The 16,335-nt window shown below is 49.7% G+C and overlaps 1 protein-coding gene and 1 long non-coding RNA gene across 9 annotated transcripts in view; one reads left to right on the top strand and one right to left on the bottom strand.

Moving 5' to 3' along the window:
- SORL1 (sortilin related receptor 1) overlaps window positions 1-16,132 on the bottom strand; it is a 168,506-nt gene extending 152,374 nt beyond the window's left edge. The window contains exon 1 of one of the 8 annotated variants that reach the window (XM_055548411.1): window positions 15,842-16,132. In XM_055548411.1, coding sequence (XP_055404386.1) covers window positions 15,842-16,117 — 276 coding nt within the window. In that variant the 5' untranslated portion in view covers window positions 16,118-16,132. The other 7 variants (XM_055548416.1, XM_055548419.1, XM_055548420.1 and 4 more) reach the window with 7 other exon arrangements.
- Window positions 580-5,645, top strand: LOC129628851 (uncharacterized). Its single transcript, XR_008702924.1, has 3 exons — window positions 580-705; window positions 1,412-1,663; window positions 4,019-5,645. It is a non-coding gene; the product is annotated as an uncharacterized LOC129628851 (long non-coding RNA).
- Window positions 16,133-16,335: the final 203 nt, after the last annotated feature.

Below are 16,335 nucleotides of genomic sequence, written 5' to 3'. Positions count from 1 at the left end.
TCTTATTTTTCCCATTTCACCCGTCACTGATGGACAGTTCAAGGGCTGGCATTCTGGCATACCATTTCACCCCTTTCGGGTGGGAACAGCCAACTGATGACCATACTCACAAAAATTCTGAGAGCTGGTGTGAACTTTCAGGACAAAGCCCCCAAAATCCGGAGCAGGAGCAATGCCTGGGAGAAGCCTATTCCACCAGCCCCTTCAACCATGGCTTGTCTCGGGCACATGGAAGAGACCAACCTTCTGGACCCCGAGAGGTCTCTATACAGTCCACCTGCACACTTCCGCACCCCCCTCTCCACCTCCTGGACTGATGCAAAGGACACACCCGAGCTGATGGGCCCTCCCAGCTGTCTTCCTATCAAGGGTCTGAGCAGAAAACCCTCCACTCCCCTCCCCCACCACCCAGAGGGGCCTTCTCCTTTACCTTCCTCCTCCCCCAACCCCCACCGCCCACTCCTCAAGATGCTCTCAGGAGTCCCAAAGGAGAAGGGAAACACCTGTGTCACCAACTTGGCTGACGGAACAACAAAGGAGCTAATCCTTCACCGCCCTGTTTCAGGTCTTAAACACCTGCATCTAATTTGATCCAGGATCCAGGCTCTTGGAAAATAGGTGAAATGAGGCCTCTTTAAAGGAAAAGATTTTTTTCTTTTAAGGAAAATACATCATTCTAAAACATTCCTTCTGACTTCCAAAGAGGTAAGTCCAGGCAAACATCGGCAGAGATGTGCAAAGAAAAAAAGAGAAATAAGTAAATTACTTAGCTTAGGGTATGCAAGGGGGAAAGCAACTACGGGAATCACCACCAGCCACAGAGGCCTTCTCCCAGCCCACCCTCTCCCCCTCTCTCCTGCCGGCCCTCACCTCTGGGAAGAATCTGTAAGCATGTACAGATCAGAAGAAGCCCACCAGCGCAGGAGCCCAGGAATCTGGGCTAAAGGCCTTCTCCCTCCAAAACGTCCTCACCCTTAGAACCAGAGGGGAATAAATAGATGATTTATGCAAACATCAATCCGATCAAGGAGTTGGAGCCTGAAAAAAATCACTAAGTTCATCCAGGGTCTGGCATAAGAAAGTCCAGCAATGCTGCACTGGGGGCAACCTCCCAACAGCCCCTCAGGCAGGTTCCTAATCAAATAATGCTCGGAACAGGTTACAAGGCCTACAGTGATCAGAGCGGGCTCGAGGTCTGAGCACAACTTGCACAAGTCTTTCTGCTCGGGGGACATGAGATTTACGGGGCCCCTGAACCAATCCTAGGAGAGGTGAAGGGGTAAGAGCAGCACAAAGGGGACACCTGAACATCCAAGGGCTTTCTGACAAAGGAAGCCGAGAAGGCGAGCTTGCTGAAACACCTTTAAAAAAAAGAAAAGATTTTATTAAATGTCCCTTTCATTCCTAACAGCGGACTGTAAAAGGGCAGCACAGGGGAGAGAAAAAAAAATCTCAGGCAAGGAACAGCTTGTCCGAGGGCCACCAGGCAACTCACACGAACAGCCCAGTGCCTTCCCTCAGCTAGACGTCAGCATGGGCACCTCCTGCTCAGACGAGTAACTCTCTGGGGAGCCGCTGGCTTGGCTGAGGCTGACCCCCAGCGCACCCCATGTGCATATTCCCCCAGCAAAGAGCAGAGTCAGCTGCAGGAGTCCACCACCAGGTAGGCTGGCACGTTTGTTAAGGCAAAGACATCATGGTACTCTCTGGTCTCGCTTTCCTCCTCTCCATTTCCCCTTGGCGTTCGTTCTCCCGGCCCCTCCCCAGACAGGGAAGAGGTCAAAGCAAGCTGTCCATGGAAAGTGACCAGGCAACCAGAGGTCGAGAGTAGCCCCCTCTTCTTCCCCTGTGATCATAGCACCCACAGGCATCCACGCTGGATCCCCCACTGTGTGGCTGGCTTGCTAAGGTCCTTTTCCATCCCCAGGGACTTCCTCCTGGCCTCAGCCCCTGAGATTCCCCCATGCCCAACCCTCTGGGTGCAGCTGCAGGCTTCCAACATCCCGCTCACTCCTCTCAGCCTTGCTCACTGGGTCCCACAGACCGCATGGAGAGGGGTGGGCACACAGGGCCCCGGGGAGACGCTGATCTGGGAGGGAGTGAGGGCGAGTGGGAGGGTGGCTTTTTCAGAAGTAACCTTGATGTGCAGTCAGTTGTAACTACCACCCCGGGGCGTGAACAACCTTCCCTCTCCCATCTCCAGCTCACAGGGCGTAGCTGGCGCTTGATAAATGAGCCACAATTAATTGGGGCCGTAAAAAGCAGCGGGGAGGGAGCCCTGCGCCTCCCCTCAGAAGGCGAACAGGGAAATCGCAAGCCGCAGAGGTCTGGGCACAGAGGAACTGCCTCATGAACACCAAAGAGTATGATGCGTGGGGTTCAGGCCTCTGCTAAGATCACAGGCAGGTCGTTAAGAGTCAAGATGGCCCCTGAGAGGTCTCCTGGTTCAGGGTCCCACACCCAGAGAGCTGAAAATCAGCAATTCCAGAGAAACCCCTGACCTACTGATGCAGAACCCTCCGAGTGGAGTCCAGGAATCGGTATTTTTTAGAGACATACCCCTGGTGTCTCCAATGCAGCTTATTTCAGGAACAATGAATCTAGTTCATTCCCCTTTCTCTGGCAGAAACTGGGGCTTAAATGACAGTGGCTAGAAGGAGCACTCTTTTTCTGCAGGTTTGTCTTTGGGTATCTTGCATGTGTGCTCAGTCACTCGGTCATGTTTGACTCTTTGCGACCCTATGGGCTGTAGCTCGCAGGGCTTCTCTGTCCATGGGATTCTCCAGGCAAGAATACTGGAGTGGGTTGCCATGCCCTTCTCCAAGGGATCTTCCCGACCCAGGGATCGAACCCACATCTACATCTCCTGCATTGGCAAGTGAGTTCTTTATCACTGCGCCACCTTGGGTATCTTGGGTAGTTGTTAAAACTGTATGATCTACTGATATATGCCCCAACGTGGACAAACCTCAGAAACAATATGTTAACTGAAGGAAGCCAAACACAAAAGGTCACATATTACATGATCCCATTTATATAAAATATCCAGAACAGGTAAATCCATAGAGACAGCCTGGTGGTTGCTAGGGGCTAGGGGGAGCAGGGAATAGGTGGTAGCTGTTTAACGGGGAAGAGGTTTTATTCTGGATGAAAATGGTTTGGAACCAGAGAGAGGTGGTGGCTGCGCAGCACTGTGAATGGACAAAATGCCACCAAATTGAATCATTCCCTTTAAAATGGTTACTCTCATGTTACGTGAATTTCATCTCCATTTTTTCAAAAGCCTCTGTCTATGACCTGCAAAGAACATCACACTTCTCAAGTGCTGATTCAATACCTAAGAGCTCCCACTCATAAGAAATGCTCCTTTCTTCTCATGTCAAGCCTTCATGCTACTGAAATATGCAGCTCAAGTGAGTCATAGAGGAGGCAGGCTGAGGAGTGGGTCTCTGGCCAAGGCAATCCTTCAAAATGCTGTCAGCGGCATCTGCAAAGCCACACCATCCTCGCAGGCCTGCTCCCTGCTCCCTGGTCCCTGGCTGGACAAAGGGCCAGAGGCTCAGGACTAGCATCCACTTCCAAACTCACAACAATCATCTCAGTCTCCGGGCAGACCCGGATGCTCCAAAGAGGTTATGTGTTTTGCTTCATTATTCAGAGAGGGGGAAGCAGCCGGGGCTGCCCAAGCCCCAGGCTCTGGCTTATTATAAATAGAAGGAGGAGGAATAAACTGCATAAACTGCTTGTTGTGTGAAGGCAGGGCTCACTTATATACCCCAAGGCCCCAAAGGGACTAGGTATCCTTTGAGGCTCCTTAGTCACTTCTCACCTGTCAGTCCCCAGAACACTTCTGCAGGAAATCAGAGTGACAAGTCTGATGAGTAGTAAGACATTTACAATAAAACCCTCCAAGATCTGTACAGTCATTGAGTCTTACTCAAAAAGACGGGGGCCCCTTAATGGAATGGGTCTGACGCCGCCTTCATTCATTTCTTCTGCCATTACGTCTCTCAAATAGGTCAAACGCGAAGATCAGGACGTCCCAGACACCCACGGCCAGTCGTCCTCACCACTCCTACACAGCTTCTTCCCAGAACACAGGACGAGGAGGACAAATAAGGCAGTCTGGCTCATTCCTCTGCCTCACTAGCAGTGAAATACACAGAAGCATTTTAAAAATTCTACAGTGAAGTATAAGCAAATATCCTGTCCTTCAACTCCGAGGACAGAGGCGGCTGCTAAATCCTCGGACTGCAGGACAGGCCTGAGGAAACCAAAGGCAGACACCCGAGGTCCAAGAATAACAAGGTTCCTCCAACCGTCCGTTTGCATGACCTAAATACTGGTTATGCAAATCAGCCCTCCGTGTCCCCTTTCGAGACCGTGTCCCCACTATATTTAGTAAGCTCATTTTCCTCCCTGGACTCTCCACCTCAGAAGGAGAGCTGAAATCTAGTTTAATTGCTCCCTGCAGAGAAGCCCTATCCTGGCCTCTCTGCTCACTCATCTGACTTTTCTCAGTGATGCTTCAGCCAGAGAACTCATTAACTACTTCACTGATCAGCACAGGCTGCCCATTTCACAGATCAGGAAACAAAGGGAGAATGGCCTCGAACTAAAAACTTAGCATTTCTCTATAATCTCCTTAACTAGAGTAATGAGTGGTCTTTAGATTACTTATATGCCTCGTCCTGACTTACACTATCAGTTCAGAGAGACTTTATTTCTGATAGATCTTTGGCAAGCAGAATCCACCCGCTGTTGACCTCTACTTGCCACTCCCTCCTGGGGAAGCCCACTTTGTCACTTAGCAAATAGCCAGCTCTGCTGTTCTGGGAGGGCTCCCTGTAAAAAAAAAAGAACCTGTGAAAAATCTCTTTGTCATGTAAATAATCGCCCCTTAATTCACCAGCTGGCAAGTAAGAAAAAAAGAAAATATCCAGGACAGAAGAAACCTCGGGGAACATGTAAACCGTCTTCCACACGGTGCAGATGGGGTTAAACCCAAAGATTTAGAGCTGGGGTTTCCATCCATCTGCCTTAAAACTCGGGGGCACAGAACACTGAGAGCACAGCAAGCCCCTCACTGGCTGCTGGACACCTTGAGCCAGTGTTGGTCACTCAGTCGTGTCTGACTCTTCACGACCCCCTGTAGCCTGCCAGGCTCCTCTGTCCATGGAATTCTCCAGGCAAGAATACTGGAGTGGGTTGCCATTCCCTTCTCCAGAGGATCTTTCAGACCTAGGAATCGAACTTGTGTCTCCTGCACCGCAGGTGGATTCTTCACCATGTGAGCCACCAGGGAAGCCCAGAACTAGGACCAGCCTTAAATTAGGATTCGCCTCCGTAGGATGGTTCCAGAGTATCCCCTTTGACTCTACGGCTTCACCATAAATAGTCCCCCACCTCATTCATTCAGTAAATACTTATCGAGCACTTGCTGCATATCAGATGCCACAAGAGGTGTTGAGAAAACAACAGACTTCTAGGTCTTGCCTTGTGGCTCTCAAATCAATAAGGGAAACAAACATTAAAGAGTTAATTTCATGAATAATGCTTACAGTTGTTAAACGGGTGGAGGGCATAACCAAGTGCAGGGCTGCACGGAAGACAGGAGCCCCAGTGGGCACCAAAAGGATGAAGAGGAAGGAGTCCTGGCAAAGAGGATGCGGAACAGAGAAGAGAGATTGAGAAACTGAGAGCACAAACAGGGCAAAAGCCAAAGACTGGGGGGGACCCGCAACTTGACAAGTTTGAAAAGTTAAAAGAAAATTCATGGAGCCAGAAAAGCCAAGGAGAGGGTGGAATTATACGAGACCTCTTGGCTTTTAAAGGGGAACAAAAGAGACCGCAGCCACCGGACCCCTGGCTGAAAGCAAGGCCTTCACTGGAACATTTACAAAAGGCAAAGACCGTAAAGTTGAGACAAATCAGAGACTTGGGTTTGAATCTTGGTCTCTACGATTGACCAGCTGTACAGCTCTGGGGATGTCCCTTTGCCTTTTGGAGCCTCAAGATACTCATCTGTGAAATGAGCAGAATAATAAGGCTGTAAGATGCGTGACACCACAGAGCCAGTGGAAAGTTATACTTAAACCACCACCTCCATAACAGCAACAACCACACAATTCAGGGTCTCTACGACCGCCAGAAAGGCAGGGACCTCCATCTGCCCACCAGCCCATCCACAGAAGGTGCCTGGGGATGCTTTTGCTTTCTTACCGAAGGAGGGAAAACTCACTGTGTAGACATGAATTGGAGAAGCTCTGCAGGGCAAAAGGTATTCTTTGGCAAACTGCATTTCTTAGGGATGTCAAAACGTGGAAAGACAAACTTATGACAAAATAAAAATATGTGCTGTTTTTTTTAAATGTATGAATGCCTTTCATTAAGATTTAGTCTTTAACAGTGATCCTGCTACCAATCCTCCCTAGGAAAGAAAGAAAGGCTTCTTTTCATATTGCTAAAATAATAATAAGGCTTGCCTTACTAATTTTACAGGACGGCTTTAAGATTCAAATGAGATGATACCCATGAATATATTTCATAAACTTCGAAATGCTGAAACATGTCCTCTTGTTACCGGTATGGTCTTTATACCAAAATAAACCATTCTTCACAAAAGGGCAACACATAGGCAACTAATGTGACATTGCAGGGGACATGGATTTGATTCCTGATCTGGGGAGATCGCACTAAGCCTGTGGGCCACAACTGCTGAGCCCGAGCACCCTGGAGCCTGTGCTCTGCAACGAGAAGCCAGTGCCACACAACTAGAGAGCAGCCCCGCTCGCCACAACTAGTGAGAGCCCTCTCACAGCAGCAAAGACTCAGCGCAGCCAAAACTAAAAATAATAAACAAATAAAGTGTTTAAAAACTACTGTGCGCATGACCAGGTTTGGAACACTGAGGCCTAAGAGCGGAAAGCAATGACATACCTACCCTGAGACACTGCATGTCTGGATCAAGGTCAGAAGCCAATCATGGCCAAGCCCTGCATTCAAGCAGCCTTCCCCTCACTCCACGCATTCCAGCAGCCTTCCCCTCACTCCACACCTGAGATCCGCAACCTGGGGAAACCCAAGTTCCAGCTCAAAGCTCCAAGGAACCAATGCAGACATGACACTGATTTCTAGCACTTTCCTCACCCCAAGAGTAAAGCATTTACATAACATGCCAGAACCAAATGCCTCAAGACCTCACCTTGCGTGAGTGCTAAGTCACTTCAGTCGTGACCAACTCTTTGCGCTCCCATGGACTACAGCCCACCATGCTCTTCTGTCCATGGGATTCTCGAGGCAACGATACTAGAGTGGGTTGCCGTGCCCTCCTCCAGGGGGTCTTCCCGGCCCAGGGATTGAACCCATGTCTCCTGCAGCTCCTGCATTGCAGGCAGATTCTTTACCACTGAACCACCAGGAAAGCCCGACCTCACCTTGCTGCTGCTGCTGCTGCTAAGTCACTTCAGTCGTGTCCGACTCTGTGCAACCCCATAGACGGCAGCCCACCAGGCTCCCTGTCCCTGGGATTCTCCAGGCAAGAATACTGGAGTGGGTTGCCATTTCCTTCTCCAATGCATGAAAGTGAAAAGTGAAAGGAAAGTCGCTCAGTTGTGTCTGACTCTTTGCGACCCCATGGACTGCAGCCTACCAGGCTCCTCTGCCCATGGGATTTTCCAGGCAAGAGTACTGGAGTGGGGTGCCATTGCCTTCTCCGCCTCCTTGCTGTGGGCTTAAACCCCACAGAAAGGCTGACCTCTCAGTCACATGAGATGCCTCTGGTATCAGGAGGGCAAGCAGAAGCCCCTGGGGCAACTCCCCATCCCCAGCTTAACTCCCCAACCCTGTGATAACAGCCCTTTCTCCTCCACCCAGCTCTCCACATCCACTACTGAACTCTTCCCTCTCAAGGACGGAGGAGGCCTCATCTCTGCAGGAACCCCAGCATCACCTCCAGCAGCAGCTCGCCTTGCCAAATCCAGCGAACCGTGGGCATGGTTAACTACAGGATTTTTTTTTTTAAAGAACTCCTCAGTTGAGAGAACTTCAGGGAACTAAATATATACAGATGAGGTAAGTCATAGGTACACAGTCTCATGTTACTCGATTAATTGAGCACAGGTTTAAAACATTTCAAGTCTCTTCCACACCCTCCCCCAGCCTCACAGCCCCTCACTCATCTCTGTCTGCTGCTGTCCCCACCCTCTGCCATCGGCAGGGTCCTCTGGGGGTACCCTGGCGCAGGTCTTGTCCCCAGGCCCCTGGGTTAGACCCACATGGAAGTGTCTTGCCTGTGTCCTCTGGGCTAACAGAGAAACAGGGTCCTTTCTATCTGGGCCCTTCCCCCATGTATGGCTCATCTCGGAGGCACCCACATGAGGTTCTCAGGAGAGGGTCCCTAAACTGGCCTTAGTCCCAGCATTGTTTTTAACCCCCATCCCTCCAAACTCCAACACATCATCCCAGCTTCTCCCCATTTCTTCTGGGCACAGAGGTTTCCTGTGAGTGAGAAATTTCACCCTGACACTGTTCGGCTCCTCAGCCCATCAAAGTAAGCTGGCTCTCACCTCAGTCCCAACTGACACATTACAATCTCCATTCACCCCACTCATGGGCTCAAACCCTCACTTATTTTATTTCAGAAGCACCCCTTCCACCTTCCCCGCTTTGATCCAGTGCTTTGGGGGCAGAGGGTTTCTGCTCAACAGAATAGTCTCTTTTCTAAATAAAAGAAGCAATGTTGCTTACCTTCCTCACTTAAAAAAAGGAAAGGAACAATAAATCACATGGTGGCCCCTACAAGGCACAAAACACGGATGATATAAGCACATCTTTTTATTGCCCTTGTCTACCGCTCCGATGCGGGATGCAATCACATCAGCCTGCCTTTCTGAGAATTCGTAGCAGTGTTTTTAATCTAATTCAGGGAACTGGAGATAAATCATAGTGAAGGGTCCTGATTTGCTGAGTTGAGCGGAGGCAGCAGCAGCGACAGGCAGAGTTAGAGGGCGGGGACGGGGGTAAGAGGGTTCCCACCCAGGCTGTGATGAAGACTGCACGCCCGATGTTTGTCTTTGTGCTGGCCTGAAGGGCTGCAGGGATGAAGACAGACCTGACTGCATTGGGGCACAACAAGGCGAGTCCAGGAAGTAGAGGGCAGAGGTGGGGAGGTGGCCCCCGGTTCAGGCATCATTACTGCTTTCTTGGCTCAACAGATGGGTAGGGTCTGCACACCAGCCGGGGCCATGTGGGCTGCTGTGTGGGCAAAGCCACAGCAAAAGCGAAGACACACGGGTCCGCCTTCAGCGCCCAGGTCCCCAGTGGGAGGAAGCATCTGCGCACAGGCTGCCGCTAAGGTGAACGGGACACCCAGGGCACCCTCCAGCACAGCCGGCTGCCGCACCCCTACCACGGAAAGAAAGGCCAGGGTCTCCTGACACTCCCCCTGGCAGCCAGCAGCCACCAAAGCCTCAGGTTCAGACAGCAGCCCTCAACCCTCGCTTTCCTTCCCCTGCTCATGGTGGAAACAAAGACAAGCCTAGCGGTGCCTACAGCTGCTCCCTGGGTGAGGCAGCGACCACAGTGGGAAAGCGAGCCACACACCACCCGGGAAAGCTATGCTGTCCGTGGGCCACATGCAGCCATTCAAACTTAAATTTAACTTGATTAAAATTCAACGAAAGGAAAATAACTTCACTTCTTCGGTCATCCTAACCACATTTCAAGCGCTCAACCCCCACAGACGGCTCGTGGACACCCTGACCAGCTCACATACAGAATATTTCCATCATGGCAAGAAGACCCATCAAAGAGACCTGACATGAGGCCAAGAAGATAAAGTCTTCTGGCTCCTGGCTGGTAGCAGTGACATGACCATGGATGTTACCATTATGATTGACAGTTACCCAGTAGACAACAGAATTTTGTAATTATTTTTAACTACCTGTTGGGGTCCTCGCTGCAAGAGTTAAGTCACTTATGAGGTCTTATTTTATGGGACCCACCCCAAAATGCTCAATGCATGCCTCATATGACAATAAAAAAACTTAGGGTTTCACAATAACATGGGATGAAACCCAAATCTCGATCATGATCAGCAGCCCACCTGCCTTCTCTGATTTATAGCACCATCAGCCACTTCAATGCTAGAAGGCTGCCCATGCCACTTCTTCGAAGGCCCAAGGTCCACAGGTCAATAAACCAATAAATTAGGTCGAAATTAACTGAGGCTCATTTTAAACTGAGGGAAATTGATTTTTGCATCTACGTGGTTGGACTGAATACGCCATGTGCCGATGGATTCTGGCCTGAGAATGCACACGAAGGTTCTGTGTACTCGACAAAGAGGACAGCTCAGCCCTGCAGCCCAGACCACTTCTGCTGAAATACTGATCCCTGAATATTCAAACCAAAATGCGGTGAGTTCTCCTTTCCTTTCCATCATACCCAAACCTAAAAAAAAGATGGAGGAAAGGTTATTATAATACCTCAGCTTTAATATATTTCTGTGCAGTCAACTCTCAAATTATCTGCATCTGAATTATTGTCAAAATTTCTAAACTCCAAACTGGCTTTCCCTAACACATGTATGCCAGCCGTTTGCATATCAACTGCTCAAAGAATACAAGCTCATTTTAATATGCACCTAAGCAAACTTTAATTAGGAAGGTAAACTGATGCTTTAAAAGACTAAATAAACAAATAGCAAAGGCAAATAAGCTATTTTGGGGGTTACCCGCTCTCCAGATTATTTGCAAGCTCCTGTGTCTGTCCATTACAGCCGACAGTATGACGCTCAGCTCCATGGATCCCTGGCCCTGGGATTAAACAATGACACTACAAAGATGGCAGTCATCTCTTAAGGGGAAAATCCAAAATATGACAAATGAAATGTTCCTACAACATCCATCTTTTGCTTGGGGATGCTCGTTGCTGTTAGAATCTGCCTCCCTGGATCCCAGGTCTCAAAGCAATTTATTAAGCATACTATTAACTCCACTTTACAGAATTTAAAGAAAACATTCTCCAAAAGAAAATGAGTTAAAGCCAAGACCCACGATCTCTGTATTCTGTTGCTCTCACACACGTGAGCTCCACATCTCCAGGGAACTGCCCTCCAGCACCTTTCCAAATGACAAGGCTACAGAATGCTGCTCTCCTGGCCTCGGCCCACAGGAAGCCTCCAAGTGGAATAGTATTTTCTACCCTGGCCTGGAGTAAAAGTACAATCCATTTTAGACTACGACACTTCAGGTAACTCCCCTCCTATTGCCATAAATATACTTTGGAGCTAATGTCATTAGTGATGATATTAGGGGCTACGATGAGAGAAAGCCTTTCAAGTTTCATGTCCATATGTTATATATACATAGAACGTTTTTGGAAGGACACACAAAAAAACTGATGACCGTGGGTGTCCACTGGGAAGGGACACCAGGGGAATGGGGACACAGGAGGGAAGGAACTGTACTTCTTACTATATACTCTTCTGAACAAATACTGTTTTGCAAACACACATTACCTGCTGATGGCTAAATAAACAGACTGGATGGCTTATCATTTCACCCCTTTCATTCTCCATCTCCTCGCTCCTCTTCCATGTCCCTTTTCCTCCCATTTATTCCACCTCTTGAAGCCTCCATCGAGGCTTGCCCCTAGACAGGCAAGCTGTTAAACAGTGGCCAGAGACCGAGCCAAGAACTGTGCCCAAGACAAGATGCCAAGCAAGACCAGGAAGTCTTTCAAGGTCACACCCTTTATCAAGCCAACCCAACACACTAACTACAGCTATGTAGAAGCCAACCTGACACCACAAAGGCTTTGCCTTCTCATCTTTTGGAAGCATACAGGTCAAATGTCCTAACTTCAGAATCAACCAGCCAATTCTTTCCCAAGCAAGTGTATCATACAAGAAACTACCTCAAAGAGATCTAAAGCTACACAGTCTTCCATCCCCCAAAGGACGCTCTTTGTCTTGGGTCCTTGTACTGTAACAGACACTTTATTTTCAGTCTCAAATCAGGACACTGAATACTCCCTGGCCTCTAAAAAGCAGGAATTATGAAGAGAGAGCTCAGTGGAAGGAAAATAAACCTGTAAATCCTGTTAGGCTTTGCGCTTCATTCCAAAGGCTTTTTCCCCAAAACAATACCATTAGCATTACCATGATAGCCCTAAAAGGGAGCATTCTGCACAACAGAATTGCAGCTCTTCATTCAAAATAAACCCCCAGAAAAGCACAGGAAAATCAGGGCTCCCTAACCCACATTCTGAGCCAACTCATTTCCACTCTCCATTTGTGGGCTCACCACAGTCCTCCTTATAAATACCTTTTCTATAACTTGGATGTGCTTCCTACCCTCCAGGCCTTTCACCTTCCAGGTGGGCAGCGGGTCCACAAATATTCATTAAGGGCCTCCCAAGTGCCAGGGACACAGAGGAGAGGCTTGATCCGTGCCCTCAAGGAGCAAACTAGGAGATGAAACAGCCACACAAGCAATTAGAACACAAGACAGTCGGTGCTGGAACCAAGCTCAAAAGAACTCTTCCCACCAGAGCCTGGGAATACTAAGAGACATTCCTTGGATGGTGAAAAATGGAATAGAGGTTTTGCAGGCAAACAGAGAAACAGGGGAAGAATATTGGAGGCAGAGGAAAAAGCAGGTGGCACAGAGGCATGGAGCTGACATGAAATTAGGAAGAAATCCAGTGTGGCAAGAATGTTGGAATCCCTCTTCTTGGATCTGGCCTGTTTTAGAAGAGGCACAACAACTAAACCTAGTTTACTCCAAAGGTTAGCAGCGCCAAAGGAAAAGAATTACACTGACTCCAACACAGGGCTCTTTCTCAGATGCAAAAGCCCTCTGGCTCCCCTCCCTGAAGCTGGCAGCCTGAACATCACCCCGAGGGTCTTTTTCCATCAGGCAGCTTCTGCTTCTAGCCCCAATCTGTGGTGCCCGGTATCCCCTCAAATGCACTCAAAGGTTAGAGGATGAGAAGCTGCAGAGTGTCTGAGCCCACTGACCCTGTATCACTTCATCTCCCACACCTTCCATGTCAAACAACCCACTCACACCCCACTGGAGAGTTGTGGCTGGTTTATCACGTCCCTGTTTCCTTGTCCCTGTCTGGTACATTTCCATGCCTGTACATTTATTTGCATCTGCTTTATCTGCTCCTTAAATTCTAAATTTTCTGAAAGCAGTGATGAAAACTCCCCCTGCCCCTTCATTTGCACTCCATCCCTACATAGAATAGTACTGAATTCAACTGACACTACAGAAAAACTTAAAGTGTGGGGGCTGGGGAGAGTATTTATACTCTCACTTTAGTGAGAACTGGCTTAAGGCTAGAAGCAGAATGTGTCAGTTGCTCAGTCTTGTCTGACTCTTTGTGACCCCATGGACTGTAGCCGGCCAGGCTCCTCTGTCCCTGGAATTCTCCAGGCATTAATACTGGAGTGGTAGGTAGCCATTTCCCTCTTCAGGGGATCTTCCCAACCCAGGGATCGAACCCCAGTCTCCCGCATTGAAGGCAGATTCTTTACCATCTGAGCCATCAAGGATCTAATTTATAGTCTGCATCCTGACCCTTTTGAGAGTGAACACAGCACTTTTCATATCCAACAGGGACAACTTCTAAACCAGGTCTGTCCCAGGGGAAAAAAGAGGCCAATGGTCATCTTTACTAGAAAGATCCTTCCAAAGAGTCCTGAGGCCCTTCAGAGCTGCAAGACAGACAGGCCAAACCCCTTCAGCCCGATTCCTGCGCTTGGGGTCTGAAGGGTCTGCACCAGACAGTGCTTGTAGCAGAAAGCCCAGGAAGTCCTTCCTTCAATCTAACTCAGACCCTTACAGATTCAAGTTAATCCCACTTTTATTAACCTCAGGGCAACCAAGAAGAAACACACAGGGAGGCAGCCTCGGAGAACTCGAAACACTGCTCTGAGTCCTTACCCTTGATAGGAATTCCTCATTAAGAGTTCCACAGCTAGTTCTCCATCCGTCCACGGAAACAAATTCAATCTGGCTGACTCAGAAATATGAAAGCCGAAGGTTATTTAGTCACTCCTAAGGAGAACACAGTTTAACTTGTCCCAAATCTCCAGGAGCTTTTACAAATGGCAACTGCGTGCGTATTTTTGCCACCAGGAAGTTCTTCCGGCAGCCCAATCTATATTTGTGGGGGACCTGAGATCCAGAAGGGATCGTCTTCCGTTGCTCCCCATTCCCAGCCCCCAGAAAGCTGACTCAAGTTCACAAGAGAGCTGGGCTGATGGGAAGATTCAGTGAACAAGGGAGCCTCTCTCTCGCCCTCCCCCATTCTCCATCAGGATGCTGGTGTCCCTGTGGAGAGCAAGGACCCTGCTGACTTCTTTCACTAATACAAAAAAGAAGTTTCAGAAGGGAGTGGAGAGGGCAACAAGGATCTGGACCCTCGGGGAACCCACACAGGCAAGTTCCAGCATCCCATGCCAACCAGCCATTATATGCCCACTGGCACATGCTCTTGCCTTAAGGCTGGTGGTGGATGGAAGTCAAATGCTCCCATCCTCGAACCTCCATCCCAAGCCCCTTTCTTACCAATACATTTTTCTTTAGAAAGAAGTTTTTAAGAAGCACTGTATAAAGAGTGGGCGACTATTTGATCTCTCAAAGATCACTGAGACAATGCAGACAAAAACTAAAGAGCCAGCAACCCTGCCCCACATGACCTTGGGCTAGTCACTTCACCTTTCCTGGCTCTGGTGGCTTCGTCATCAAAATGACACAATAGGGAGAGATGGTTTATAATGTTCTTCCGGCTCCAAACGTTGAACATTAAACTCTGTATATTTCCTGAAGAAATGGCTAAAGGAAAATCAGCGAAGAGATGCAGAATTCAGACCAATCTTTTAATTTCTACTTTGAAGGGAACATTTTGACTCGAGAAATCACGTAATTGACCACCTCCACTGTTTCCACTTCCTTTCCCCCACCGACCTGCCAGCTTTGTTAATGTCAATCTCAACCACAGGACTGTAAGTCTCATGAGGCAATAACATGGACAAATTAATTTTGCCAACACTGATTCTAGCCCACAAACTCGGTTTGCAATTGCCAGCAGTAAGTCCGGCCATAAAAGTAAAATTCATGTTCCTCATGATCTAATAAGCCCATTGCCTGAAGAAATAAATCATCTACTGAATAATAATACCTACCAAACTCCTGCAGTTTTTCAAATCCCCAAGTGTCATGAGAGAGATTCCTGTCCAACATAAAATCAGTATTTTGAAAGGGGTAGGATGGATAGAACCTCACCCCGCCCCCCATCACCACCAAAATAAGAATTCAGCCCTTACACACACACACCTCTTGTTTGACTATATGCCCAGAGTCAAGATCTCAGGTTTGCCCACCTTAATTGTGGTTTAAAACGGTAAGTGCGGAAACCCCCTCCTCTGACTGTTCTGGGTAAACGTACAGCAACTGCAGGGTGCTCGCCTCCGCTGCTAACTGATGATACAAGAAAGAAAGCCCGTTTTCTATCTACACGTAAAATGAAGCTGCACCCTTCCGATACCTGCCAGAAACTCCACCGGAGAGCACACAGCCTGGGGAAACAGTGCACCCCACGAGTGCCCTGGAATCCGTTTGCTAAAATCGGCAGGAAGAAGGAAAGATCAAGGCAATTCAAGTGCTGACGGTTGTACTCCTGTGTGCGGAGGGGAGAAAAACAAACGCCAGCCGGGAAGTCCCCAGCGGTGCCTGCACCTGGGAGGCGACAGCTAAGGATGGATGCGGGGGTGCGGCGGCGCAGGGAAAAGAGAGAGCCAGAGGGAAGGCGGGGGCCGACCGCTCACCTGTCCGTACACCTGGATGGGCTCCTGCTGCAGGGCAGCGCTCCGTCTCCTCCGGAGCGGCTTCTCGTCCGCCCCCCAGGGCGCCCCGCGCGCCCCCAGCCGCAGTTCGAACGGGTCGCCCCGCACCACGAGGAAGCCACGGTCCTGGGGCCCAGGCGCGCGGCCCCCGGGCAGCGTCTGGGGCCAGATCTGACCGACAGCCCCAGGGGGCAACAGCGCGATCAGGACGAAGAGGAAGGGGAGTCGCGACTCCCTCCTGCTGCTCCGTGTCGCCATGTTCGGGCGAACGCGACCGCAGGTGGCGCCGCCGCCAGGAGAGAATGTGCAGCGCGAGGCCGGGACGCCGGCCGGGCCGGGGCCGCGCGCGCCGCTCCCGGGGCTCCAGGCCGCCCCACTGCGCCCGCCGCCGCCGCCGGGTCCCGCTCGGCTCGGCGCGGCGCCGTCACGTGGGACGCTCGCCGCCGCGGCCCCTTCGCGCACTTTCTCCGCCGCGG

Source organism: Bubalus kerabau, chromosome 15 (genome assembly GCF_029407905.1).
Source record: "Bubalus kerabau isolate K-KA32 ecotype Philippines breed swamp buffalo chromosome 15, PCC_UOA_SB_1v2, whole genome shotgun sequence".
Classification (NCBI taxonomy): Eukaryota; Metazoa; Chordata; class Mammalia; order Artiodactyla; family Bovidae; genus Bubalus; species Bubalus kerabau.
Note: the sequence above shows the minus strand (reverse complement) of the source record. Positions and strands in the feature narration are given on the sequence as shown.